This window comes from Mercenaria mercenaria, chromosome 4 (assembly GCF_021730395.1).
Source record: "Mercenaria mercenaria strain notata chromosome 4, MADL_Memer_1, whole genome shotgun sequence".
NCBI classification, from domain to species: domain Eukaryota; kingdom Metazoa; phylum Mollusca; class Bivalvia; order Venerida; family Veneridae; genus Mercenaria; species Mercenaria mercenaria.
This window is the reverse complement of record NC_069364.1, coordinates 40,907,314-40,919,230: the sequence shown is the minus strand read 5'-3', so window position 1 is coordinate 40,919,230 and position 11,917 is coordinate 40,907,314. Positions and strand designations below refer to the sequence as shown.

General features: G+C 35.8%; 1 protein-coding gene across 1 annotated transcript; it reads right to left on the bottom strand.

Annotated features, from left to right (window-relative positions):
* Positions 1–4,320: 4,320 nt before the first annotated feature.
* LOC123551520 (40S ribosomal protein S4-like) lies at positions 4,321–11,839 on the bottom strand. The gene is made up of 7 exons (XM_045340512.2): positions 11,785–11,839; positions 11,084–11,164; positions 9,272–9,452; positions 6,713–6,810; positions 5,953–6,124; positions 5,118–5,247; positions 4,321–4,494 (listed from the first exon to the last, which is right to left on the bottom strand). Exons 1-7 carry the CDS (start codon positions 11,785–11,787, stop codon positions 4,371–4,373), a joined length of 789 nt encoding a protein of 262 aa, XP_045196447.1. The 5' UTR covers positions 11,788–11,839; the 3' UTR covers positions 4,321–4,370.
* Between the last annotated feature and the right edge of the window lie 78 nt (positions 11,840–11,917).

The following is an 11,917-nucleotide window of genomic DNA, read 5'->3' as shown; positions in this document are numbered from 1 at the left end:
AATCTTGTCTTTTCCCTGACCAATTTTAACGGTCTCTGTGATTTATCTCTCTGAAAATAAATGAACGTTTCACCAGGAATATGAATGAAAATATATACAAACAACTGATCAATACTTTTATCATGGACCAAATTTTATTTATTTTGTATGAACAGCTTAAATGCATAACAGTAATGAAATCGCAATGTATTGGTTTTAAAGGACTAAAATTTACCAACTGTAACTATACTGATTTTAAAGAGTCAATCCGCCTTTAGTATGCTGTTCAGTACCATTCGCGGAGGAGATAAATATCAGTGAAATGGTTCTTGTTTTAACGAACTAATACTATTATTTACTTTATGATATTGTTCGGTGTTCATCCTTGCTTTATGTTTTTTGTGTTGATGTTTCTTGACAATGTCCACAAAAATATGTTAAATGTTAAGCGAGCATAAAAATGTAAAAGTACAATGTATTAGAAATGGCGGGATCATTATAATGATATAAAACTCTCTAAATTTATTCATTGTTAGGCCTTAATGACTGTTTTTAAGACGGATAAGACTTCGCAAGTAAGACACAGAACGGTATCCACTTGATTGCGTTGCATAGCGACCCACTCGAAACGGCGTTGCATTAGGTTTTCGGCCGATTTTTCAGAAACAACTCTGAATAAATCTACGAAAATACACACGCTTTGTTTTAAGATGTAGCCCTTTACATAAAAAGTGTTTTAACAGTTACTTGTTCCCGATAAACACAACATTTGAGGCGATATTGTCAAAAACTGTAAAAAATCTCCTTCCCCCGCCGGACTGTACAGAAGTGTTTGAATAAACGGCACAAATCTCAGCTAAATGGACACATGTGCTAAAACATAGACACATTTGCGCTCCAGGTGCACCCATCGTTTTCATTTGATCCGTTATTTAACGGGTAGAAATTCCTTTAAATCATACTTATGATACCGGAAATTTGTAGTATCGGCCATATTTCTCCACCTGATTGGCGTAAAATTCACCGTTCAAACAACGTTGGAACCACTTGATCTGATAAAGCTATGGCCAGTGTGCTTATAGGACTCATTTGAAATTTCATTATTGTCATTAGTTGGACTCAGCAGACAATCAGGGTAGATAACTATGGAATGATTTTTGTCAAATTACCGCCCTTCATTTCAAATTAAAATGTGTACATCTCCGTAACTAATGAAGATACTGATCTGAAATTTCATTTATGCCATCAGATGGACTTGTACAATCAGTAAAGATACATATTGAATGAATTTATGACAAATTACCTCCCTTTATTTTTTATGTAAATGAATATACCTAGCAGCTTCTAATGAGTTTGGGTTGAAACATTATGTCTTCCATGGTAAGAAATTTATACTTTACTTTTCTTATAATTATATTGTTGTAAAGGCTTGTACTCTGTATCTTCTACATGCATATACCAATGCACGATTACCTCCTCTGATTTTGATAAAAATGGATTTAAGTATTATAGGACTCATTTGAAATTTCATTATTGTCATTAGCTGGACTGAGACAATCAGGGTAGATAACTATGGACTGACTTTAAATCAAATTACCTCCATTCGTTTCAAATTAAAATGGGTGTATCTCAGTAACCAATGAAGATACTAATTTGAAATGTCATTTATGTAGGCATTGTAACTGAAAATACCAACTTTAAGTAGGAGCTATCTACATTAAATATATGTGTAGTTAACTGCATCAAAATACAAGGACTGAAAAAAATATTAAAATATCATTTCCTGAAAAAGAGTTATTTGAGCTGAAAAAAATGACCCTGGATAAAATATTTGGAAAAAATGGAGACAACTCCGCAAAGACTTTATGATAGACTTAGGTGACGATTGACCTAGAACCTCATGCAAACTATGCACTTTTTACCTCTAATCATGAAAAAAGCATGCACACTTGCCACATGGATTAGCAACCTGAATCCAAAACTATGTAAAGATCAAATAATTGATTGCCCTGGGGGAAAGTAGGACATTTTTTGTGGTGAAATTTGTCAACAAACAGACGATTTTTTTTAAAAAGTCAAAACCCACAGAATTTCACAAGGTGAAATATGTTGAAAAGGCTACTGCTGGAAATAGAACAATCTCAATTACCCATACATATGCGTCAAGGTATGGGAAAATATCTAGAAATATGAGAAAATCGAAGAAATCAATTTCAAGACTGTTAGATGCATAACTGTGTAACACACATGGCATTTATCATAGATAGGTTACTTTTCCTTTGCACTGATATAACATGGGCAGGATTAGGATTAAGAAAGTGTTCACTCAACAATTTCACTATATAAACGGAATGTTTCCCTTGTGTAAAAACGGCTTAGGGTAAGTCTCTAATTTATGCCATCAGATGGACTCGTACAATCAGGGTAGATAACTTTTGACTGAATTTATGACAAATTACCTCCCTTTATTTTATGTAAATGAATATACCCCAGCAGCATCAAATGAGATTAGTTTTAAATGTTATTTAAGCATTTGAGCCTAGGACACTCAAACTTGGTATGGAGATTGGCCGTGACTAGTACGTGACCCATAGGTCAAAAGGGACTGTTACAAGAAAATGTTTATCCTGATATTTAAAGTGTATGCCTTTGTGATCTATGTCAAAACTTGAACTTATCATTAAGAGCAATGGTACTCATGTGAGCGATATAGGGCCATCATGGCCCTCTTGTTTCTATATGCCTTCTGTTGCTTTTGCGTGTATTAGGCTTTCCCCGTTGAATATTTATCCTCCTTTTTAGGTATATCAAACCATTCCTTAGCTGAAATCTAAACATCCTGGGTAAAGGTAATCGTTTGTTAAGAGTGCAAAATTTCGAAACGACTGTATGGGAATAAGTAATTGATTATTGAGAAATGCAGTAGAATGTACTTTGTATGAACGTTCCCAGAACATCAAAGTAGATTTCAGTGTACCACTTATTAGAACAAAAGCTAGACACTGGTCATGTTTATTGGCTTATAGCTAAAGTCCAAATATTGAAACATATAATCCTTATCAAGAAAGTAACAGAAGCGGTAAGGGAAACCTGGTACTGTTCCTCAGTTTATGGACCTAAAGAAAAGCTGATCACTATTGATTATGTCGTCTCAGGATATATTTCTGGACAGTTACAGCAAAATTATGTAGAGTGGTCTATAATTGCGTATCTGAACTAAAAACAAACAGGAGTCTAAAGACGGCCCTAGGTCGCTCACCTGAGTAACACATCATAACAGCGTAAATATGCTTGACCTAGTGATCCAGTTTCAAATTTATCAGTTTTCGAGGAGATAATTCTGAACAAGTTTCATGAAGATTGGAGCAAAATTGTGGCCTTTAGTGTAAACAAGATTTTTCTTCGATTTGGCCTAGTGACCTAGTTTTTGATCCAACCTGACCGGATTTTTAACCAGTCAAGAAAAATATTCATTAAGATTGGACGAAAAATGTGGCCTCTGAGTGTTAAAAAAACATTTTCTTTGATTTGAACTAACGAACTAGTTTTTGACCCCACATGAACCAAATTAAAAGCAATTTTAAAGAACTTTTTGTGGGAGGTGGGGGTTTAGGCGGGGAGAAGGGCGAGTGTATGGTAGTGGTGACAGCATACCAAGGGACAAGAAACTATTATGATAGCAGGATAGTAATGTGGATTTTTATTGTTGCAGTCTGCACTCTTATCGTCTGGTCACCACCGGCCAATGTTCCAAGTTTCCAGTCAATACCTTAAATATTAATTAAGTTATGCTTTGGACTGGAAATATGATGGGCAGATTTGACCTCGACCTTTGAACCTTGTTCATGCACACCGCCTCATCACCACCTACTTACATCCAAAGTCTAAGTCAATACCTTGAATGGTTAAGTTACGCCCCACACTTGCGTGACGGGCAGATGATCTCAATCAGTGACCTTGACCTTAAACATACAGACCTGGTTCATGCTCTCTGTACATTGTCTAATCACTACTTACCTACACGTCAAGTTGTAAGTCAATACCTTGAATTGTTAACAAGGTATGCTCCGGACACGAAATATGATGTTCATATATGACCTTTGACCTACAGACCCGGTTCAACTACGCATTGTCTCATTGCCACCTACCTACATGCCATGTTTAAAGTCTGTACCTTGCATACTTATCAACTTATGCTCCGGAAATGAAATACAAGGACAGCTTTAACTTTTGAACTCAATATGTGACCTTGACCTCTGACCTACAAAGCCAGTTCAAGTGCCCTGCACATCATCTCATTAATCCAGTTCTTTCTACTACCGATAAGCACACAACAAAAACTTATTTTCTCTTCACAGCGGTTTATTGTCTCTAATAATTTACAAGAGATTTCACTGGCTTTTCATAGCCATTCTTCTGTCTCTTTCTTCAGCAATGGAAAGTTTGACTCCCTTGCCGCGTGGTAGGGATACCCATGGCTTGTTGCCCTTGCCAATAACAAACACATAGCTCAATCTGAAAATAGAAGGAAACAGAAATATATGGTTCTACTATCTACTATCACAAAAAGAGATTTCCTTCTTTTGTTGGGATTAATGCAGTTTTTCAACAGTCCTTCAGTTTCTGATGGCCAGTATTAACCTATCATTTCCTGAATCCTTTACCAGTATGAATCTTTCTTTGCAGGTAAACAGCAACTTTCTGCATAAATCAAGGTGGAGGACAAATGATTTTCAACATACTCTCAATCATCAATCCAGGACTTACTATCTGCATGTTCGAAGACTTTTATACATCTCTAGTTCCTTACCTACATGCTGATAATATTTCTGCAAAAATTACAGGCTGCATTACAGACACTGAGCTTGTCAAAACACTCCTGTCCCAGGCAGATAGTTGTCTAACTTTTGAATTTAACTATTAAATTTATGTTTAATACAGCTTTTCTAAGTGGATCACTGTTTAAGACAGTTTATCTTAGGATTGGCTATAATGCAGGCTGCTGGGTACTTCTAAGCCTGTCTTAACAATTCAGAATTTTCGCACTCCTTTTAGCACGACATTCCCCCAAATTCCGACTGAACATTGTGGGATATGTATCCCTGTCATCTAGATTTAACAGTTTAAGCTGGATGTACCTTGTAGCAAATGAATGTCCGACAGCATCTTTTACATGTACAATGTCAAATCCCCCTGGATGTCTGTCTCTGTGCTGGATAACCCCCACTCGTCCCAAGTTATGGCCTCCAGTAATCATGCAAAGGTTACCTGTAAAATCATTAATTTGACTGCAATTTACACCAGGAGATTTATATATTTCCACATATTAGTACTGAATTCATTTTGTCAGTGCAGCTTTTCATCTTCAAATCATTTATTAGTCCTCTATCTATTTAAAAGAGAAAACTGTGGAAAAATCCATTATTGAAAATAAGATGAACTCCTTAACTGAAACTAAATTTTACTGCAAAAAAGCTTTCAAAATAAGAACCTCAAATCCATAGTGTTACTGAATCTGTGTTTGTGTTTTAAGTCACACAAAAATAATTTTTAGTGTCATATATAACTTTCCAGCTTTATATGGTGGATCAAGATTAAAGGTGTCCTGGGCATTATTTAAGACAAACGCAGGCATCTGTGTACAACTGTCCAACTTCAACAACCAAGCTGCATAGCTTCCTGACACGAAGACCCAAGCAGTGCTCCAACCAACAGAAGTGAAGGTCAAGTAATTTTGTCACTGATCTTTACCACCAGGAATGGTGCTTATATCCCATCCTCCCTACTAAAGCAAGGTCTCAACATTCTGTTATTCTTTTTTCCTCTTTAAGAAACAGGCCTGGGATTCAGTCAAAAACCAAAAGCCTGAACTGAAATGTTCTTTTTAAATTGAATTATAAGGGGAAATTCTGGCAACCGAAAACCTGAAATCAAGACCAGTCCTGAGAAATCTAGGCTTCTGACAACACTCACCACTGTCAAATTTGATGTAGTCCTTGATTTTGCCAGAGGCAATGTCAACCATCACAGTGTCGTGTACTTTGACCAATGGGTCTGGGTATCTTATTGTTCGGCCGTCACTGGTGGTTACATAAGGGATTCCCTTTGGTCCAACTTCCTGCTTTCTCACACGGCATAATTTGTACTGCAATCACAAAAGTACAATTAGCACTCTTCAACAGTAAGCTATCTTACCTACTGTACATTGAATTTGCTTTTCTTTTTAGGGTTTTAAAAATGATCAACAGCCACAATTGGTTATACTGATAGGCATTTAACACTAGCCAGAGATGGACCAACATTAGTACAGGCAAGTATTGTCAAGCAAGTGACCATTACCACTCGGTCTTGCAAGCTCTTTCAGATGCTGAAGTCATCCAAATTAGGAAACAAGAAAACAGTTTACACATTTTTTACACATAAAGGGATAAAAAATTTCTACATTTTCGATACATGTATATCTTCTTTATTCATTCAACTGATTGTCAAGCATTTCTCTCAAGACTGCATAAAATCTAATGGATACTGCATTATGGTATACACATCCAGATGTTATAACATAGGGACTGCAAATTGCTGTAGTTTAATAAGGTGAACATTGATTCAGTTGCAATTTGCAGTTTTTAAGGTGAACACTGATCCAGTATAATAACTCTTCTAAGAAAACTGGCTGTTTACAGTGGTTTTGCCCAATATGAAAATTATATTTGAAATGAAGGTTTAACTTGTATACCTTAGCCTCCTCAGGCTTAATCCTGTGAATTGTGAACCTTCCTTTCACATCATACAACAGACGGAAGTTTTCTCCAGTCTTCTCAATGCTGATTACATCTGCAAATCATAAAGGGGACAAAGATGTCAAGCTTACTCTAGTCATCTATCATATTAAACCCTTACCCTGCTAAATTTTTATATTGAACTTGCCCATCTTCAAATTTCAACAGTATCATCAACTTTTAAAAGGGGTGCTTACCAAACAAGAGCTGTCCGTAAGACAGCCAAGCTCGACTATTCGAAATATTGTCCCAGAAGCAGGAAAATATTACCCAAAAAGGTTAAATATCAAAAGAGTTTTAAGTTCAAAGGGGGAATAATTTGACCAAAATGCATATCAGTTATGGGACTTGCTGCTCTTAACTAGTTTTATAACCTCGAAGGCACATGTGAAGTTTCAATTCAATATCTGCATTAGTTTTGGAGATAGAAACTTGCATGTAAAACTTTAACCAGAATTTTCAAAGTCCAAAAGGGTGCAGAATTTGCCCAAAATACATGCCAGAGTTATGGGACTTGATCCAGTGAGGCTAGTAATTGATCTAGAAAAAGAAAAAATAAGTTTCAAATCTATATGTCTTTTAGAAATAGCTGTATGTACTTGCACGCAAAACTTTAACCAGAATTTGCTAAGTCCAAAAGGGGGCATAATTTGGCCAAAATGAAAGTCAGAGTTATGGGACTTGCTGCTATCAACTAGTTTTATTACCCCGAAGACACATGTGAAGTTTCAAATCAATATCTGCATTAGTTTTGGAGATAATAACTTGCATGTAAAACTTTAACCAAAATTTTCTAAGTCCAAAAGGGGGCATAATTTGCTCAAAATACATGTCAGAGTTATGGGACTTGACCCAGAGAGGTTGGTAATTGACCTAGAAAAAGAAAAAATAAGTTTCAAAGCTAAATGCCTTTAATTGATGGCTGTATGTACTTGCATGCAAAAACTTAACCAAGGTGTGACGCCGAAGCCAGGGTGAGTAGAATAGCTAGACTATTCTTCGAATAGTCGAGCTAAAAAATACTGAATGGCGATCAGTGCAGATAATGATCTGACTGCACTGGTCGCAAAGGCAGAATCAATCGGGTCTGGCATGATAAGGGTTAAAGATAAATTAATTTCCTGTATTTCAAGACTCCATGATGTGATCATCACAATGAATCAAACTCTTGTCTTGAATGACTGATGTTTTTAATAAGCACATTTGCTCTAATCCTAATTTTACAATATAGTAACTGTTTTGTTTTCCCAAAAAATTTTGTATCTAAAATTCTATTCAATTTTTTAAATATTTCAGCCGATATTGTGCTTATTTTCCCAACTGAAACAGCGCTGGCCACATTCCCGAATCAGCTGACCATTTCAGTTTTAGATATACCTCATAGCAAAAATAATTGCAACGACCGACTAACCTGTAAAATTTTTATTTTTGAAAACATAAATTTAAATAGCACTTAAATACATTATGCCAATAATAGAACTTTGTTCAATTTCGACTTCCCATTGCAGAAACAAAGCATTATTATGTCTCAACTGTTGGTAATGCAACACCTGTAAAATCTACAGGCTGCGACCGTCAGCAGATGTTAATCTTGGCATTATTTTGACCAGAAATATAAATACACAAATCCTGGCTTCGATAAATGCCTTCATTATGTTTGTTGTTTCCTTTATTCTCAGACAATAAAAACCTACTACATTAATTTTCAACTTAGCCATGTGTAGATATTGTTTCATGAAACTTATTCACCAAAGCAACAACCTCCGTACTGCTGCTGAATACAAACTTTAGTATTAACCCTTACCCTGCTAAACTTCTATAATGAACTTTGTTCATCTTTCAATTTGGATAGTACCATTTACTGTTAAAAGGGGTGCTTACCAAAAGATACTGACTGAATGGCGCACAATGCAGATCATGATCAGACTGCACGGATGTGCAGGCTGATCATGATCTACACTGGTCGCAAAGGCAGAATCAGTTGTGTCCAGCATGGTAAGGATTAAAACTAATTTTGCTAAAACAATACTTCTAAAGCTGAAGAGAATTTTTTATGTTTCAACTGTTGGTAATGCAACAAGTACAAAGCTTACAAGCTGCGACCGTCAGCAAACTTTATCTTGGCATTAATTTGACCAGACAAATTCACAAAATGCCTGGCTTCGATAAATGCCATATACCAATAATTTTTCCAAGACAATAGTAGAAACCCATTCCTCTTATTTTCAGAAAACCTTAAGCTATTCACTGAAATAATCTGAAGTTTAATTTCCATGGTAGATGACAGATTCCTGGGTGGTCCAAAGAGTAAAAATCATGTACATTATACAAGAGTTTCTAAGGTACACACCAACTTGGCCTTTCAGATTTATTTCAGGTAACAGAGGGGTACTTGCATAGTTTTTACAAACAGTGGTGAAAAGTTGGATATGTAATGAATGGATAAGTAAATTATTGATGGATAACGAGTTCCTAAGAACTCTGGTGAATCATATTACGCCAGTGTGACTAATTACCCATGAATCCAGCAGGGTATCTCGTGTCTGTGCGGACTTTGCCATCAATCTTGATCAATCTCTGTTTGACAATTTTTTTCACTTCATCTGCTGTAAGGGCGTACTTCAATCTGTTACGCAGGAACACTACCAGTGGCAAGCATTCCCTGGATCTGTGGGGTCCAGTACTGGGCTTTGGTGCCTGAAGGCATCAGAAAAAAACTTTGTTTATCTTGTTTAAAATAACTGCAGCTGAGCAGTTAACAAGCATTTCTATTACCTCATCAAATAACAAAAAATAAAAGAAGTAATTTCAGGAAGAGTGAAAATGCCTGTGAATATATATATATAAAACAAATGTAATGATTTATTTTTGATTTATAATAATTTCATAGGAAAAATTTTCTATTAGATCCAGTGTTTTTTTTCGATATTTTTTACAGCAAAATACAGGCTGTTTCCCCTAGCCAAAAATACCTATATTTTCCCTTAAAGATAGTCGTATTTTCCCTTTTAAATTTTAAGAAAATGTTCTGTAATATGCATAGGGAATAATTTTATGGAAGTCTGCTTTTATATATTTTTAACCCCAATTACCCATGTTGCTGTTATCGACTAATAATTATGTCACACTGTTTACTTCTCATCAGATGCCAAATTCATAAGGACATTGGCATCAGTTCTTGCAAATTAAACTAATTAATTACTTTGCCTGTTATCATGAAAATCTTACGACTTGGTTTCGAATTTGGATTTCCCCTTTTTGGCATTTATCACACTACATTTTTCCCTACAAAAAGCCACAGGCTGTTTTGAAAAATAATGAAACAAGAGCTGTCACAGGAGACAGCGCGCTTGACTATTTCGATGCTGGATAGTGAAACTGGGCACATCTGAGGAAACTGGAGCTGTCACTGACTCCAATGGTGGATGAAGATACTGCACAATAGCTTGAGTCTGTGTCAAAAATATAAAGTAATAAGAGAGGTAAAGATAAAGTGTATCAAAACACTATATAAGTATAATTCTAAGCAAAAAGGGGGCATAATTCATAAAATATTGGTGCAAGAGTTATGCACCTTGTGTCATATGATGTGGGTGATGACAACAACTACTTCAAGTTTGAATCAAATGCATTTCGTAATAACTGAGATACAGTGAAAATGCATCAAAATTAACCTCAAATTCTAAGTAAAAGGGGCATAATTCATGAAAAATTGATACCAGAGTTATACACCTTGTGTCATATGATGTGGGTGATAAGGTGGAACAACTATTTCAAGTTTGAATCAATCCATTTAGGAATAACTGAGATAGAGTGAAAGTGCAACAAAACTTTAACCTGAAATTCTAAGTAAAAAGGGGATAACTCATGAAATATTGGTGTGAGAGTTATGGCTCTTGTGCCATATGATGTGGGCGATGATGAGGAATAACTATTTTAAGTATAAAGCAAATCCATCAAGTAATTACAGAGATAAGGAGAAAAAAGAGAAAGCGTAAAAAAAACTTTAAGGTGGGAACGCGGAAAGACGCCGACGCCGGGGTGAGTAGGATAGCTCTCCATATACTTTGTATAGTCGAGCTAAAAATCACCGAGATCCATCACATATATACAATGTAGCAACATTTTTTCCTTGTCACATAGCTATTATCAGGTCTAGCAGGGCCTCCCTCGGGCCTTATAAAGTTGTAGCCACTTTTTGAGCTAGGTGCGTCACAAACTTCGGACGGACAGACGCATGCACGGACAAGACCAAACCTATATGCGCCCTCCACTCTGTTGTGGGGGCACAAAAAGTCATGAAGACAAATATATCTGTGCATACTTACAAAAACACCTCCAAGCTTGTCCAACATCCATGCCTTGGGGGCAACTAACCGCTTCAGATGCTTCCTACGGCCTCTGTATCCCTGAAGAAAAAGACATACACTTTTAACTTCCTTGGTGTACATACATACTATGCGTCCTGGTGCAAATTTCAAGTTTTGGATGCAGACAGAGCTGAATTTTTTAACTACTGTAAACAATGGCAAGGAGAAAACACATGAATTTCTATTAAAAGCAGAATGTTTAGAGTAGAATAGACATTTTCATTCTGATATTCAGCAAAAAAAACTACTAAATTAAATTTCTTTTGAATTGGAATGCAGTTGTTAGTGGTTAGCTATTCCCTATACCCTCAAGCACTGTATAGTAAACAATTATTTTAGTGAACCTGAAAGAGGACAATCATTCAAGTTAAAAATCAGAAATGGAGATACTTAGATGACATTGACTTAATCATTCTTTGTTAAAAAGGATGATTTGTTGTCTTCATAGGTCTGTCTTCACAGGTTCTACTCTACATAATTTTTACCAGCAGTAATTTTCGTCAAGATTTAGCTCGATTAGAATGAAAATGTAGCAATAATTGTAAGCAATCCATGACGGCCAATTATCAATTGTATCTATAATTGCAGAAGTTCTTAAAAATCATGAAAGAATAAACAAGATGAGGTGGATTTTTGTTGAAAAAAATAGTGATATCTACCATGTTGGAATATTGGTGAGGAAAAGGAAGTTACAAGTGGAAACAAGTCTTATTATTTTGCGTTTTGTAAAAATTAGGAGGCAAGCTGGGAACCAGTATTGGGCCGTTTACATCATTAGGAAATATTTGTACA

Bases quoted from the DNA above. Each gene is read 5' to 3' on its own strand.
- LOC123551520 (XM_045340512.2), bottom strand. The intron at 6,125-6,712 runs GTATACAAGTTA...TTGTGATTGCAG, and splicing joins TTAAGCCTGAGGAGGCTAAG to TACAAATTATGCCGTGTGAG. The intron at 5,248-5,952 runs GTGAGTGTTGTC...ATGATTTTACAG, and splicing joins CTACATCAAATTTGACAGTG to GTAACCTTTGCATGATTACT.